Source organism: Nyctereutes procyonoides, unplaced genomic scaffold (assembly GCF_905146905.1).
Source record: "Nyctereutes procyonoides isolate TBG_1078 unplaced genomic scaffold, NYPRO_anot_genome, whole genome shotgun sequence".
Classification (NCBI taxonomy): Eukaryota; Metazoa; Chordata; class Mammalia; order Carnivora; family Canidae; genus Nyctereutes; species Nyctereutes procyonoides.
In genome coordinates, this window is record NW_026575148.1 from 1,103,128 (window position 1) to 1,121,321 (window position 18,194).

General features: G+C 36.5%; 1 protein-coding gene across 13 annotated transcripts in view; it reads right to left on the reverse strand.

Annotated features, from left to right (window-relative positions):
- MEF2C (myocyte enhancer factor 2C) overlaps positions 1–18,194 on the reverse strand; it is a 170,522-nt gene that overhangs the window by 17,567 nt on the left and 134,761 nt on the right. For all 13 annotated transcript variants that reach the window (XM_055312842.1, XM_055312838.1, XM_055312839.1 and 10 more), the window contains 2 exons: positions 16,349–16,535; positions 13,625–13,672 (listed from right to left, as the gene is read on the reverse strand). In XM_055312842.1, coding sequence (XP_055168817.1) covers positions 13,625–13,672; positions 16,349–16,535 — 235 coding nt within the window. The remainder of the gene's footprint in view (positions 1–13,624; positions 13,673–16,348; positions 16,536–18,194) is intronic.

Sequence of the window (18,194 nt, forward strand, 5' to 3'; positions counted from 1 at the left end):
TTTATTGACTCCTATTTTAAGAAGTTGTAAATTCAAAGAACATATTCCTGGCTTAAGATGTTGTGAGGAGGACATTTTGCCTTGTCCCACAGAGCTCAATTGAGCAAGCATGTAGTTCTCTTTGAGCCCAAAGTTCTAAAACTTTCTCTTACTTGGGTGTTTAGACATAATCTCTTCACTTTTCTCCCCTAGGACTTTCAATTATAAATACAAGCATACAAAACTAATAAAAGCACGAAACAGATACTAGCCTTTCTGAACCAAGGCTAATTTTTTCATTATTAAAATCTTTTTTTCAGTCTCCCAAATTGTCATCTTTGACTATTCCAGCTTCCTCTTCCAGCTCCCTCTCCAATCAGATACCAAAACTTGTTTTCTTCAGAAATGCCTCTCCATCTCCACTGCTACCATCCTAGGTAAGGCTTTCAGGATAAAATTCCTTTCATTTTATCATGGTTCCTGGTCTCCAGTTGAAGGATTCTTCACCAGGCCTGAAGATGGGCTTCACAAAGGTTGTGAGTTCCTTAAAGCTGTATGCAAACTTTTGTGCACACATGTAATAGTAAATCTCATGTACAGTCTCAAGATTTTCTCTAAAAATCTTTCTGAAGTGTTGCTTCCATTCTGTTACTTTTTCAGACCATACTTAACGCTGTTGGGTCAGTGCCCTGCTGGAGTCTCAGAACTGCGCAGAGTCCGATCCCCCCCCCCCCAATCTCACCTGATTTCCAATTTCCACACCCAAGCTCACAGTCCTCTGGATATGCCGGAGTCTTTGCTCTAGCAGTGTCTGCTCTCCTGTTTAATTCAAATTTGTTTTAAGAATCAGCTAGCACCCCAACTCTTAAATGTGAGTTCAGACAACTCTGCCCACCTTGAACACATTCCCTTCCATCCTGCTGCAATTAGAGACAGTGATACACGCAGAGGGCTAGCTCTTTAAGTGCTCCAGATGCTTGTAAAACAGACAGACTATGCTGGAAAAATTAGGAGTTATTCAGGAATGGCGCTAAAAGTTAAGTTACTGAGGGAGTATGAGACGAGAACTGAAAATGTAACACGTAACTTGCTGATTTCAAATAACAAGGGTCTCTCCTCTATATGCTACTTGAGAACATTTCTTATTTTAGATAATGATTACACACTGATGACCAAGTACACTATTGAGACAAACTGCTCATCAACCATATAATATTAAAGTCAGGAAATCACGCAAGTGCCCAACTACTAAATTTGTTTATAGAGAGTTAATTGAAGCTTCTTTTTCACTTGTTGCACCTGTTAATCATTTCACAGCACATTACCTTAGTTAGCTAACTGCAAGCGGTAGAATCAAATAAAGTAGAAATTTTCCCTGATGAACAGGAAAAGTCTGAGGCACTGGATCTTTTCTTCTACACTGACGAGTGCTTATGCTCACTGCCATAGGTTGTCTCTATAAACCTCAAAAATAATTTACTCATACAAAAAATGCCCACCAAAGGATGGGCTGCAAGATATCCCATGGTGGAAGGGTGGTAAGTAAGAATGAATAGGATTTTATTAGGTGGTCCAGAGAGAGACTTCCCAGGGAAAGGGAATGCATGAAAGATCTGAGTCACGGCTGTATTGGAGAAGGATGAGTGTTCCCATGAGAATGGAGTACCAGTGGTTTCAGAGTATGCAGTTTTCAGAAGCTGGAAAAATAGGCTTGACTAACACAAATCTCTCAGATCATGTTAGCTTTATATTCCAGAATTCACACTGAAACTTCTGCTACACTTTGTACTATAAAGCAGGAGCAAAGTTATAGTTTGTGAATGGCAAATGACATCCTTAGCTGTCCGTTAGGACTACAGTGTCAGGGACGCCTGGCTGGCTTAGTGGTTGAGCATCTGCCTTTGGCTCAAGGTGTGATTCCAGGTCTGGGAATCGAGTCCTGGACCACATGGGGCTCCCTGTGAGGAGCCTGCTTCTTCCTCTGTCTGTATCTCTCTCTTATGAATAAATAAAATCTTTTAAAAAAGGAATAAAAATAAAATAAAATAAAAAAAGTGTCAACGGAAGGGGCAGATTAGAAGTTAGACTGCTATAGAGAAGCTAGTTAGGACACATCTGCCGTAGATCACGTGAAGAATGAGACAGCAGGCACAGGAAGATCTACAAGGCAGACGGGAGTCAAGGGCAAAGGAGGAGAAGGTAGGTGATTCCAGGTTCTGGTGCTGAGGTCTTCATTAGAGTTCCTCCAACCATACTGAGCCTTAGTTTTTTTAGCCCTAAGAAATGATTTCATTAGCGTGAGAGAATCATAAAAGTAATCTGAATCAGACTCTCACATACTTGTCTGAGGCAGCCATCGCCAACATGACCATGCAATACTATTAACAATATCAAACGCTTATGGAGTCTTATTTATCAATAGTATCAACAACATCAAGCCAATGCACTGAGGACCCAGAACAGTACCAGGCACCTAATAGCTGTTATATAATTGTTTGCTATTATACATGGATGTAAAACATCTTTATTCTTTGCAATGGCAACCTTGTCAGGCACGAATAGCATCCCTGTGTTACATAATGAGAAAGCTTAACAACAGAGAGGTCCGGCGTCTTGCCCAACGCCAAACAGCTATAAGCTGGTAGAGTCGTGATTTGAACCCAGCAGTGTGCCCAGAGTCCATGCTCTGAAGGATAGCAGTCCCCTGCTCCCTGATAATTGGTCACACTCTGGGATTTTGAAAACTCTTCTGTGTCATATCTCATTCTAAAATTATAGGAATGTGAAGGAAGCAGAAAGCAAGTGAAGTGGGAGACCAGGGATGTGTGACCCAAAGGGACTTCCTGAGCCAGAGGTGATGTGGGAGCTTCAGGAACACAGCTTGGCCATCATAAATGGCATTTCTGGTTGAGAAAATGCTGATATTATACAAAGCGGCACAGAATGGTGGTGTTCTAAACTGTATTTCTGGTCTCCTAGATAAATAAATATTTACGAATAGGAAGTAGTGGGCTCAGCAACACTAAATGCCAGGGCAACTGTTTAACTTTCAGTGTGCTATTTTGAGTGGATGATTAAATATGCTCTTAAAGGTAGATTTTGTAATATTTTAGTCAATAATCTCCCCTGTAATGGAGGTTAAAGATGTTTACCTACCTATTGTCAATTTAAGAGACCAGCTTCCATCAGAACCACTTAACACGACAGTGAAATGCTCAGTATTTTACAGTATCTGCTATTAGTTGTTACCTGCAAAATAATTTCTAATACATTGGTGTATGAAACTGACTTTATTTAGTAATCTGTTAATGGTATCTTATTTTCTGGAATTTGGGGCAAACTGCCACAGTAAAGTACTCAGTTGAACCTCTGATATATTGATTGATTTTCTGCTTTTACTTCAGCAAAAGGTTTTACCAACCTATTTTTTTTCTTTCTTTCATTAGAACAATCTGAAAACATTTATAGCATATTGTCTTGTTATATTTAGAGTCATCACATACATAATAAGGCCCACTACCATCAATTAATTTTATATCCATGTTTTTAAAGGTTTTAGGGTAAGTTAGTTTTCAGTATCAGGACATTGTTTTGTCTCTCAAACATACATCTTTTCACAGAAAATTACTTTAAAATTGTATACAGTAAACTTGCTCATACAACCCACTACTCTACTGGAAGCAATGCATTTAAAATAGTTTTTAGTGGAAAAGTACGACCTTCTAGAATTCAGAGTTATGTTCACTGTGCCCTGAATGCCTGAAACCCTGCTAAAAGTGCTAGAAACTATGTTATTTAGCTATTGTGAATCACAATTTTTTTTTTTTTTGAGGGAAAAGGAGATCTTTTTCATGGGATGGCTCTAAGGCAAAAGGCAACCACAAAACATCTGGAGGTCAGAAATCTGGGAATGATGAAAATTTTAATATGCCTCGTGTGGAATAGGGGCAAAGCAGATTTTCTGATTCTTATCCTGGTAAAGACTCCTGATTACAGATTCCTAAACACAAAATCAAGTCTCCATTCTATCTGAGGGTTTCTCAGAGAAATAATATAATAATGCATAATGTTAGACTATGAAGAAACTCCTGTGAAACCTCAGTGTCTTTTGTGGTGTATTCTTAGAAAAATACTCCAAGAATATACAAAAGCCAAAACTATTCATAGCTCTACCAGTTAGAGGGCAGTAGACATTCTAAAAAGAGCTTGCCTCTTCTGCTTGACCATGTCACCCTGATGCTAAACCAGACCTTCACGGATTTCATATCTACCCCATTTGTCCTTGATATTTCTTGGACATGTTTTGTTTAGTATCTTTTGTGAAATTAACAGTCTATCTGCCAACTAGATACTGAACACTGAACATTCAACACACACAACAGGCTCTGGACTGTGAGGCAGAAGTAAAGAAATGTTACTTATTACTGAATTATTTTCCCAAAGATTGAGAGTCTGGATCACAAAGCAGGGTTGTTTGGGCAAACCAGTCCCTCGTTTGTCCTAACAGTCATGTGGGTCAGGCATTATCATCCCAATTTTTGACAGATAAGGAAACTGAGGTTCAAGGAGCTTCTGTGACTTGTCAGTAAGGGACAGCTTTGATTTGAATCCAAAACACAAGCTGCTTCCACTACTTTATTACAAAAGCCAGATGTTTCAGATTTAGAATGCATCCTTGTATTTCTCTGAATAAAAACTCCATTTGCAAATAAGGAAGAATTTGACAACCTGATGTTTTCAATGCACAAAGGCGCTCAAAATATCATTCTACTTTGAGTACTGATTTGCTGAAGGGATAGTTTTTAATTGCATCATAAAAATGATACTGAACCTTGCTATCTTAAAAAAAAAACTCCACTTAACAATGAATGATAGATTTATGACTCACTTAATTGTTCACTTCTTGAGATTTTGGGGCTGTCTCTTTGCTAAAAATGAGGGGGTGTCTTCATTATTGACACAATCGTTCATTCTTTCAGTCATTTTTATAAACAAAAATATTGAGACAGTACAAATTAGAGAGAACGTGACATAAGAGAAAGAATAATTACTTGTGGTTTTAACATTTACACAACCGCTGCAAACACATCAGAAGATGATAATGTTCAAAGTAAAATGTGTTGCACTGCACTGCATTGCACTCCTATTCTGCCTCGGGTTTCTTAATATATCCTATTTATTCCCACCCTTGCGTGTAGGGGCCACGGGAGACATTTCTGTGAAGCTTACTAGTGCACTACTCGCTTACTACACATTTAATAAATATTACTGGGATTGCATTAAACTAAGCTTCACTTTTTACTTAGGAAATCAAGAATATAGATAATTATAATACTGACAATGCTAACGTTTATTAACAAGCACTTACTCTGGTGCAGAAAATGTGCTAGGTGCTGCTTTGCATCATTACCTCACTTAATTTTCACAATACCTATAAAATGGGTATTCACAGACTTTTCAAGGGCAATAATGTCATCCCTAAAATAACTTAGATACCATGTATTTTCACTGGTTGTTTTATTTTTCTGAATATCTGCCTCTGGAGTATTTCCCCAAATCACCGCTTGTGCAAAAATTTTGCTCCACGATTTTCCAGGTTATCTCTGAGTTGCTCAGTATTAAACTAAAGGTTCTTTCTTCATGATTGTCATGTAAATTAATGCTACGTTTGAATATGTAAATTGACCACAGATTTAGATTTGCTATTATTAATATCTTAATAACCTATATTAATATAGTAGGCTGTATCCCCCCCATACTACAAATAGGGCATAATCAGTTCTTTAGCATATGGACGTTGTAAATGGAGTCTAAGGTCAAGAAATTGTGAAAGAAGGGCACAGTGTTTAGTAAAACAGTTAACAAGTTAAATATTAAATTCAGTTAAAACAATTAAAATGGAATGATAATAAGTAAACCCAGTGGATACTGAAGCATCCTCTGGACACATAACAGATTACAAATGGAAACTGTTTGGTACAATATAATTTCCTTTAGTTTGAAATATACTAAAGGAATATATCTGATTTACTCTTTCAAATAGAGACTTCATCATGACTATAGTCCTCTTTGAATCGCAATTTGAATGAACACACCATGTAAGTCCACCTGTAAAATTTAAGTGGCTGGCAAAAGTCTGTCTAAAAAGAGCAAATTAGGGATCCCTGGGTGGCGCAGCGGTTTGGCGCCTGCCTTTGGCTCAGGGCATGATCCTGGAGACCCGGGATCGAATCCCACTTCGGGCTCCCAGTGCATGGAGCCTGCTTCTCCCTCTGCCTGTGTCTCTGCCTTTCTCTCTCTCTGTATGACTATCGTAAATAAATAAAAAAAAAATTAAAAAAAAAAAAGATTTAAAAAGAGCAAATTATACTCTTGGCCAACAGCCTTGAAGCCCCAAAAAGTCCCTGGTAGGTAAAAAGTTGATTTCCAAAAGAGGGGCTTTTTTGACCACATCCCTTCTTCAGCATCTACTGTCTATTGATGCACAATTTCATATCAGTAATGATTTTGAAAAGAGCTTTTCTTTCTGTATTATCCCCAAATAAAATCTTACAGTGATGCCAAAAACAAGGACAAGAGAAACCAATTGTGTATGAGGAAAAAGAAAAATGCTGAATAAAACTAGTATTTTAGGAGGAAATATTAAACTGCTTGTATTAATATTAAAAATGACCAAAGTTTTATGATCAATCATGCTCTTGGGTAAGGTCAATGGATACGAGCAAAGAGGCAAATTTTCACATTGCTTTACTGAATATAATAGGAAGATGGGGATACAAAACATACAAATTGTGAGGTCAGAAATCATGATACATAAAGAGCTTTAAAATCTCCTAAACACTCAGGGTATCTGGGTGGCTCATTCGGTTAAGCGTCTGCCTTTGGCTTAGGTCATGATCCCAGGACCCGGGGATTGAGTCCTGCATTGGGCTCCCTGCTCAGTAGGGAGTCTGCCTCTCTCTTTCTCTCTCTGCCCCTGGCCCCTGCTTGTGCTCTCTCTCAAATAAATAAATAAAATCTTAAAAAAAAAAATCTACTGAACGCTCAAGGAGCTGTAATTTGAAATTTTGTTTTTCCCTGTGGAAATCAAACTCCTTATGAATTAAGTTAAACTAAAGGTGTCAAAAGCAGATTTTTGATATCCTGACCTAGCCTGTAATATTGTTCACTAGTCTTTTCTTTGACCTGCTTCTTCCACTTCAACATCAGCCCCTAGAAAATGGCGTCAAGGTACAGCTTTATTTATAATTTTTCAGGTCTTGTTTATGGGAAATGGATACTGATTTTTTTGGCAGTGGCTAAGTATCATATGCTGTAGATCATCCAATTAAAAGGACTAAGTATTTTTTTCCTTTAATAAATCTAGATAATAACCTTGGTTTGAGTTAAAAATATCACTGTTACTTAATTTCATAGATAATAATAAAGAAATGCTGATGGATCTTTATCTATGTTTTGGGTGAACTCCCAAGGTAAAATTGCAAATAAATTCAGAATTTTTATTCAGAATAATTCAAACTTGCAGAATATTACTTTCAAAACAAGAATCCGACCATTAATTTGGATTTTTTTCACATGCTGCTTAGCAGTAGTGTAAAAAGTACTATAAAGTTATGTATTTTATACTTGTTAGCATATTTTTGTTAAAATAGTTTTCTTGTTTGAGTGCAACTACATGGCATCCATCTCCCTTTCTTGAATATTACATTGCTGAATCTGTATACTGTTAGGTAACAAAAAATGTAAGCTTGTTAAAGCCAATCCTTTTAGACTGAAATTTTAACTACGTTAGTGACACTTTGAATCAGTGAGTAAGAAATGCAGAGAAGTTTTTTGGCCGATAAAAACGTCAGCCAAGAAACTTTTGATAAGTATCCTCAAAAACAAATACTTGCAAAACAATGGTACTGGTACACAATAATTAAACATTGTTATGACTTTTTCCTCTTCTCAGTTCTATTTTATATTATGCTAAATTTTTTTTAAGATTTTATTTATTTATTCATGAGAGACGCAGAGAAAGAGGCAGAGACACAGGCAGAGGGAGAAGCACGCTCCCTGCAAGGAGCCCGATATGGGACTCAATCCCGGGACTATGATCATGCCCGGAGCCAAAGATAGATGCTCAACCGCTGAACCACCCAGGCGTCCATAGATTTTTCTTTTTCAAGACTAAATGAATTATAAAAAAGTCATATAAGTGAAGTTCTATGATTATATAATCATAAAACATTGCCTGTAAAGATATCTGTGTCTTATCCCCAATTTGAGTACTAAGTTCAAAGGTTCAAAGTCACAGCCTAAGGCTATGCTACATGAAGGTCCTTTCAGGGCCTAGAAGCTAGGATTCCTTATTCACGCCTCAGTGATTTATCCACAGCAGTACACTGCCACCATCAAGTTTCCATGTATTTAGCTGATATAAATTAAGCATTCCAGAAGTGACAATGCTTGACAACCAAATGCATAAAATAGTAAACAATTAACAATCAAAATAAGGAAACAGCTGTTGGTTTCTTTTTTATAAAATTATATCTAATTTACAATAAATGCCAATTAAAATTATTAACCAATATACATAAATTCTCCTTTGCCTTATCATCAAATAGCTATGTAGATTGTAAAATTCTCTTAAATTTTCAAAGAGATTCCTAAAGGGTTTTCCTTTCTTTTTCTCTCTATCCCTTCCCTTACTCTCTCTTTCTTTTGTCTCAATCATGAATCCTTGAGCACACTGGTGGTTTCTACTTAATAAAAAGCAACTATGTTATCAAAGTGCAAACAAAGGGTACTAATAGGATACTGAATAATCCAACACAAGGCATTGGTGTGTATGTACCACATTGACTGGTACACGCAGAAGAGGTCTTGAATAGGAGCCAACACAAGGCATAGCTCAGGGACTGGACAGGAAAGGTGCTATATTTTATCATCAAGTTGAGCTGAAAAAGAGAATGCTTACCTCTTATTTCTATTAAATCTAATGATTATGAAAATTCAACTGAATTTGATCTTCAATCATCAATCGCCACTAAGATTAGCATGTTTTTAAAAGCTTTAATTACAGAGATATGACAAAATGTAATTTAAAAAGCAGTGATGACTCAGGCAGCCTGGGTGGCTCAGCCATATAATGCCACCTTCAACCCAAGGCATGATCCTGGAGACCCCGGATCAAGTCCCACATCAGGCTCCCTGCATGGAGCCTGCTTCTCCATCTGCCTGTGTCTCTGCCTCTCTTTCTCCCTGTGTCTCTCATGAATAAATAAATAAATAAACATTTTTAAAAAATAAAAAAGCAGGAACTTTTGATTTGAGTTGTTGAGAGAAAAGGACTAAGTATTGGATGAATAACTGTGAATTGAAACCTAGAGATGTCACCACTACTAATGTATTATGACTTACTTTATACTTCCCTTATACCAAGAGTACAATGCCATCCTGTTACTTTTTTATTAGTTTCCCTTCATCTGTGAAATTGTTTCAGTTAAGTGATAAGAGGCTTATTATTTTAAAAGGTGATTTGTGATGCTCTGAGGTACCAACCCACATTTTGTTTACTGCTATGTATCAGTTCTTTAGAATTTCTATTAGGTATGTTAGAAAAGTTAGTAAACTTTATTGGCCAATGGTGCCCCACCATTTAATCAAATGATTAAATTTGTACACTCATTGTGTAAGTGTCAGAAGAATATATTATTTTATGAATTACAGATTGAGGCTCCATTTTTTCATATTTAAAATTACATTATTTCTTTGAAGTATTCTTTTTTCACATCAACATTATTAAACATCTGTGACTAGTAGATCAATTTTTCCTTTATTCAACTAACAAACACTGAGTATCTGCCATGTGCTATCTCTTATGTCTTGAGCTGGGAATACCAATTCAGTAAGAAAGAGTTTGCCCCTCAGGGCTGAGTGTCCAGAAGAAAGATGCGTGTCCAGACACTGCAATTACAATGCAATGAGGTAAGTGACGTGGGCACAGGCTTCCGTGGGAGAAAACAGAAGAGATGCATAATTCCTTCTGGAAGAAAGGATTTCCTGAATGGCTGAACTGAATGCTGAGGGATGACAAGGAGTGCTCAGGAGCAAGAAATCAGCTGAGGGAAAGGAGCAATTCGAATGCATACAAAAGGCAAGTGGCCTCAACACTGTTTGCAGCACAGTGAAGTGGTTAAGGGCACAGACTTTGGAGATACACTGCTCGGGTTCTACCTTGTACCATTATTTAACCTCTCTCTGTCTCAGTCTCCCTGTAGGAAGGGCAGAGCACGCGTATCTACTTTAAAGAGCCATTATGAGAATAAATGAGTTACTTTTTTGTAAAGCACATAGTAAGGGCAATTTAAATGCATGCTATTATTAGAGTGCAGGGTTCTTGCTGGCTGTGGCAGAAGGAAAGGTTTAAGACCGGAGAGGAGGGCTGGGCCAGAGATAAGAGGCTCACGGTTAATTCTGAAAGAGATGGGAAGCCATTTCTGGACTTTAGGCACAAGAATGATGACCTACAATTAGTTTAAGCCTTTGAGAAAGGCTAATCAGTCATGAGGGGACTGGAGGGGGATGCAATGTGAAGCAGAGAGACAAATTAGGGCGCTCTGGAAACAGTCCTGGAGTGTTGCTAGGAGCCTGAACCAGGGCAATGAGACAGGAATGGAGAGAAAGGAGTAGATTTAGGATATACCTTGGAGGCAGAATTGGTTAAGACTTGATAGGAAAGTTGTTATACTTTATCATTGAGCTAAGCTGAAAAAGAGAATGCTTATCTCCTTGGTCTCTCAGTATTTATAAGCACATGCTAATTGCTAAAACTTACTTCCTTTCTGCGTGGTACTATCCCCTTTTTACAAGCTGAGATGATGTGATTTTGAAAAAAGTTACAAAGACAGAAAAGTATTTAATTATGTGCCCTTGGCCTCAGAATTTCTAACTTTATCAGAGACCTTGAATTTCAATGGCAATACTCAAAATTTGGAAGATATCTTTTGGCAATTTTGCTTTAGTTTTCTTTTCTGAAAATACAGAGACATTCTGGCTGGCTTGCTTCCCCTGGTGTTATGTGATTCTCTGACATCAGCATAGATATATTCAGCTTTGACACATGATACTGGCGGGTTTGAGAAAGAAGGGGAAGATGACCGAGCCTGTAGCAGGACACGACAGCTAAGCTGAAGTCTACTAAATGGCATCTGCAACAGGTGTTCTGTGGAACCAGAGTCAGAAAGGGCTTCTTCCTCTATTTTTAATAAATGGGGAAGTAACTCTTTCACAAATATATAGAAACTGGGAAAGTTGTTTGCCCACGGCTATGAGATACATTCATCCAGATATAATGCTTATTATCATCAGGGTGGAGCAACTGAGCGTCTTTCTTTTTATTTCCTTCTATCTTTGAAATAGAAGATTCTCATGTCTGTGGCAGAGGTCTTGATGTAGGAAGATAAATATGCTAAGCTCATAAGATTTCTTTATTCAGTGATGCTATAGTCATATATGTGGCTAACTTTTACACTTACAAGATTGAGTGTCTTCTCTGTCCCTGGAGGGCCATTAAACTTAGTGGGCTGTCAGATAATTGACAATGACAACATAATTGAACAACCAAACACTTCTTATTTTCAATAGAGAATCCTAAAGCATTCTAGCTATTAAGCAGAAACAAGAGTCTATTTCCATTAGGGCTGAGTAACCCATCCCCCCCATATGTTTTTTACTACATCTAATAACTTTTATCACCACTATTGGCGGAGCACTGAAATACTGGAGAAAATATCATAACATCTAAACCATTTTTTAAAGTTATCTCTTTTTTGGTCTTTGTGACAATCTAGTTCTTGGTCCCCACCATTCTCTCTAACCAGAGTTTTGGCAGAGACTCGAATCCAAGCAACGTTGCTCTGGCTTTGAACTGGTTTTGTAATTTTGAGACTGTAAGCCTCAAACTATTTTTTCGGGGGAAAAAATGAGCACTTCATTTCAATGTCCAGCAAAATAATATATCAAGTTTACTCACTACTTTGACTCTATCTAATTTTTAAAAAGCAGATAAAATAGGAAGTTTGTGCCATTGATTCTGTTTGTTAATTCACTCTGTAGTTCTAATAGTTTTTCTTCAGCACTAGTGAATTAGTGAAGAGCCAATATCAGAAGTGAGAAACATTACCCCCAAATGGATGCATTTCTAAAAATGTTTTTGTATGCTGATTTTCTTTATCTTCTTTCTTATAATTAGCAGGCTATTATATATGACCCTGGAAAAATATTTTAATTAGCTTGTCCACGGATATTTCAGTAAGCTTGAATTTTTTTGACATTTCAAACATAACCTTCTGTCATTCATGCCTGTCTCCTACTATTTTAAATGTATAGCATGTTCCAGCTGCAGGAATTACCATGGTTACTTGTTATGCCAATAGTAACTGCGGTTAGCATTAAAAACTACTGTGCTGTCTTACCTCTGCACTGAAAATGACATCAATATCTCAATAATCACAACAATGTGAATTAATATGGAACCCTGGAGAAGTGTGACTATAAGATGATTGGCCATAGGAGAAGTTCTTAAGAGCTAAAATACATTTAATGGCTTTTTGGGGATACACTATTTTCATATTCTCTAAGAGCTACTTTAATGCCAAAATTGGCTTTATTTTATTTTATTTATTTTATTTTATTTTTATTTTTTGGTTTTATTTTATTAACAGTATTGTTGAATGTTTAAAATCTCACTCCTTCCTTTTTATTTATTATATTTATTTTTTTTAGATTTTTAAAAATGTATTCATTTGAGAGAGAGAGTGTGTACGAGTAAGCAAGCAAGAGCATTAAGCAGGAAGGAGGGGGAGAGGGAGAAGAAGAGGAAGAAGCAGACTCCTTGCTGAGCAGTGAGCCCAACGTGGGGCTCTATCTCAGGACTCTGGGATCATGACCTGAGCTGAAGGCAGATGCTTAACTAAGCCACCCAGGCGCCCCTCACTCCCTCCTATTTTATTTTATTATTTTTAAAAAAGATTTTATTTATTTATTCATGAGAGACACAGAGAGAGGCAGAGACATAGGCAGAGGGAGAAGCAGGCTCCATGCAGGGAGCCTGATGTGGAACTTGATCCTGGGACTCCACGACCACGTCCTGGGCCAAAGGCAGATGCTCAACCACCAGGCCACCCAGGCGTCCCACTCCCTCCTATCTTAAAATGTATTTTCCTTTAGAAATGTTACAGGAAAAAAAAAAAAAAAAAAAAAAAAGAAATGTTACAGGAGTTTGGTACTTCTTTGGGTGGAAAGAGATTCACATTCAACATGAAATGATTAACAGAGAACTTGACTGGCAAATCTTGCTAAAGGTACTTCTGTGTTCAGAGATAGTATCTAGTATTAAATTGGTTTATCAGAGCCCTCAATTCTGATTATGTGGACTAGCTGAGGTTTGATTAAGAAAAATTCTAGTTAATAGTCTTCTTCTAAATTACTATCCATCCACTTCTGCTTCATAAAAATCCTTTAGAAATTCTTGGGGCCATTTTTCCTTCTATGCATCTCACAGATCTCTGTACTTTGTTCAACGCTTACTTCCTGCAAATCACCTAGTATAGGAACCCTGAACAATGATCCATGTTGTAATACAGAAGTTTCCACTCACCTGCACTGGTGCCTGCACCGGATGTGAGGTCTCCACCCATCAGACCACCTACGGATTAAAGACAAAGAAAGATCAAAAGGAGAAAAGGCTAACGGTCCACAAAACAACACACTTTACCTTTAGCAACCACTGTATTTTGGCTCTCCCAAGGGTCCTAAATTTGAATATTACCTAAGTTGGATGGCTGACATTTGTTTTATTATGACATGCTGTGCTCAAACATTAAACCTACATTCAATCATTGACATTTTGCAGGATCCTAAGAAAGTTTACATTAAAAAAATCCAGTGTTTAAATGGTCTCTGAATTTTTATTTTTGGATGTTTTATAGAAAGTGGAAGAAAAAGGAATAAGGTTTACTATATGTTGAAATAGCCATACATTTGATATTTAATTTTTTGAGAATATGTTTTATATAATTAATTTTGTAAAATGCTAATTGTCCAGAACTTTGGTCATTTCATGAATCTACCCATAGTGAATGATCTCATTTACTACCTGAATTTTCCTTACTGACATAATAAAAGTAAGTTTCACTGGCTACAAATTTAGAAAGATATGCTTATTCACTGCTAACTTAAGACTATATTAAAATTTGGCAATATTTAAATATGACAGCTGGGATGTTTCCATAAGATTTTTTTCTTAAGATTTTATTTATTTATTCATGAGAGACACACAGTGAGAGGCAGAGACATAGGCAGAGGGAGAAGCAGGCTCCCTGCAGGGAGCTTGATATGGGACTTGACCCCAGGACCCCAGGATCACGCCCTGAGCCAAAGGCAGATGCTCAACCACTGAGCTACCCAGGTGCCCCTCAATAAGATATTTAATATAAGAACTACTGTTAGTTTTAGCCAAAAGAATAGAATATCAGCTGGGGTGCTTGGTGGCTCAGTGGTTGAGCAACTGGCTTCAGCTCAGGTCATGATCTCAGGGTCCTGGGATCAAGTCCTGCATCGGGCTGCCCACAGGGAGCCTGCTTCTCCCTCTGCTTAAGTCTCTGCCTCTTTCTACCTCTCATGAATAAATAAATAAAATATTTTTTAAAAGAATAGGATAACAGCTGGACTCTTTTTTAGAGAGGGAGAGGAGGAGGGGCAGAGGGAGAGAGATAGAGTCTCAAGCATGCTCCACACCCAACGTGGAGCCTGATGTGGGGCTCTAACTCACAACCCTGAGATCATGACCTGAGCTGAAATCAAGAGTCAGATTCTTAACTGACTGAGCCACATAGGTGTCCCTCAGCTGGATTATTTTCTAACTGATCCTAAGTGATAGTCTATAATTATTAGTTAGTTCTGGTTTTGGAATTTGAAGAAAATGTTCATTATATTTTAAGAAACATTTATTATTTCCAATCAAATAATATTTTGGAAATAAAGTATGGAATTTAAAAAATAAACAAGCATGAATTTATCAAACAGGAAATTCAACTGCCTTTGAATATTATCTGAAAGAAATAACATGGTTATTGAAAATTCTTTTTTTTTTTTGGTTATTGAAAATTCTTATGAAAAATTTTAATCATATTCAAAAGTAGAGAGCATGGCATAATGAAGTCCTTTATATACATCTCTCAGACTCAAGATTTATCAAGATTTTATTATTTGGCTGATTCTGATTATATTTCCTTTCTTTTTTTTTCTGATTATATTTTCTATATAAAGTTTTTGCACTAGACAGTAATACATGTTTAGTTTTAATTAAAGGCAGATATTGAAGTATTCTCAAGGAAAAAATTCTGTGAATAAACTGCATTTAATACAATTATGTGTGCCTAAGACTTATTAAAAATGTCATATGGAGCACTTTTTAAAAATAAAATGTAATATGTAATGGTTTGCTATATATGGTTTAGAAATACTATTATTTTTGGTGCTTCTTTTGCAAATATAAAGGAATTATTTGGTTATATTCAATATACATTTACTTAGTTCTGACTGTTAAGCTAGCATATCAGGAGGACTTTCTTCCCTTTAAGATTCTTTAAATCCAGTGGGGAAATAGACACATATTCAGTATAGCACCCATCACATTGTATTTTGCTTGATCTGAGTATGAAGAATGAGTGACTTTTCCTGAGCAATAATTTCTTTTCTCTGGGACACTGAATTGAACAACAGTAGGGATTTCTTAGAGATGTTGAGACAAATTTGTGGCAGGTATATATGTTCTTATGATGTGCTCTTAATTTCATTTCTGACTAAGTTTTGTTTTTATTCTATACTTCATAAGTTACACTATTTTATTATAGTTCTTTTCTGCTTTAAGTCCTTTGTGGTATAAGTTTCTGTATAAATAAATGAAACTTGACCAAAATAATAAATAATTACATGGCACAAATGCTATCAGAGGACACAGGGGAAGATTTCACAGAAAAGGTGATATCTGGCTAAGAGGAAGAGGGAAAATAGCATTTTAGGTGGGAGAAGACCAGAAGGAAAAGAATGGAAACAGGATATTTGACTTTCTGTTTGAGAAAGTATGCGGTTAAAATATAGCCACCTGAGAGACTGGTGATAGTCTGAACAGATAAATAGCAGATTATGAAAGATTTCAAAAGACAGGCTAACGAGGTGGAAGACCTAAGGGTATTAAGCAATGAAGGAACATAACAAATGGAAAGCTGGAAAAGTCTACATGTTAGTGATAAAATATACTTTCTGCCAAGAGTGGCTCCTTTCAATGATTTGTTAACATTGAATCCATATGAAGACATACCTGTGTTACCTGCACTTGGAGGTCGATGTGTTACACCAGGAGACATACTATTTCTCTGCAGAGAAGGGTGGGCCAGTGGCAAAAGGTTGGGGTTTCCCAGTGAGCTGACGGGGTTGCTGTATACCAAACTGTTGTGGCTGGACACTGGGATGGAGACTGGCATCTCAAAATTGGGAGGTGGAACAGCCTGTAGAGCAGAAAAAAAATATAGGTAAAAGGAAAGAAGAGAAACAGAAGCCCTCAAGTCATACAGGCTTTACCTTTCCAAGAAAAATTTCAAATTCCAAGCTGCTTGGTGTCTAGAAGACCATTAAGAAGAGCTCTCAAGATGTTCAGATCATAAATTGATTTCTTTAATGTGCTTAGAACTCTTTCTTTGCAACTATTAGAAAACGTTTCACTTTTGTTTAAAACAAAGCCCCATTTCATTAGACTCCATTGTCTTTGAATTCCATTCTGTTAAGTAATAATTGTTCATTTGTGATGTCTGAATCTGGTGCCAGAAATGACTGCAAGATCAAAGGTACATGATTGTGATGACTTCACAGAGAAACGGGAGGATTAAAATGCAAACCAGAGTCTTCGGTTTAATTGCTTATTGAAGCATATTTATGCAGAAGTTTAATGATATAAAATCATCTTCAGGCATGTGAATAGCACATATACTTTAATTATTATTTTTAAAAGTCTGTCTTTTGAGAGTAACTCTAAAGATAACAGACATTTTAAGATACAGAATTCAACAGAGCATGTATCATTCAATAATTCATTTTATAAAATGATAGTTCAGAATACGTTACACTTCACATTTTGGGATGCGTGGACATTGGCAAATGGCAAGACTTCTATCTCAAGTGAAAAGCTGGCAGATATTTAGTGAAATGAAGTTGTGTGGATATCAAATTAAGAGTAATCAGGCCCCAATTATTGATATTTTGGTATTATTATTATTAGCAATTTAAGCAAAATCATGCTTCTCTGCTTGCACTAACTGGATAATCATACTTATAATTCCTTTTTAACATAATAAATGAAAATACTGCTTGAATATATTGTCAGAGGACTCATGGTGTCAGAGCATACAGCATTACTATAAATTGGATATATGTAAGTGTGTATGTATGTATCTGATAGATCTATTAGAGATAGGGGTTACACAGAACATTCTCTTAGGATTCTCAGATAAGCCACTGTGTAAGTTTAAATGCCTATTTGCATGTGACTCAAAGGTTTTTATTTATATTTTTATCATTTTTTTCAGTACTCTTAATACCAACTTTCCTTTCCTGGTTGATTGGCTGGCCTGCATCATATGTCATGTTCTGCAAAAGCTCTTTATCCTGATGGTGATTTCAATATGACTCCCTATTTATGCTTATGCTCTCTTATTCTTTATTTTTCCTATTCTTTTTTTCTTCCATGACCTGGACGTGTTGATATTGACAGAAACAAATGTTTCATAACTCTTTTACATGTCTTTGATTCCTCACTGTTTTATAGGGAAATAAAAAATGTTGAAGTGCTTTATTAAAACAGTCTTTCTATAGTAAGGCTTTCTTTGTTAAGCAGAATAACAAAAAATAATTTGGGGTAAACATCATTATATAATGAAATAGAAATGTTGGATAAGACTTCAAAGAATGAATATAACCCCAAATTTCCAGAGCCTTTTAAACAACAAAAAATATGAGTGCATGCTGTAAAATAAAATGTCTGTCAAATGAATGAAATATTGCATTCCTGTAGTAAAAGGCCAAAGAGAATTATTTAGAATATCTAAGAAAACAAAGTAAGTAACTGTTGTAGATCTTCTCTATTTGCCCCTCCAGATCTACTGTCCACCCTC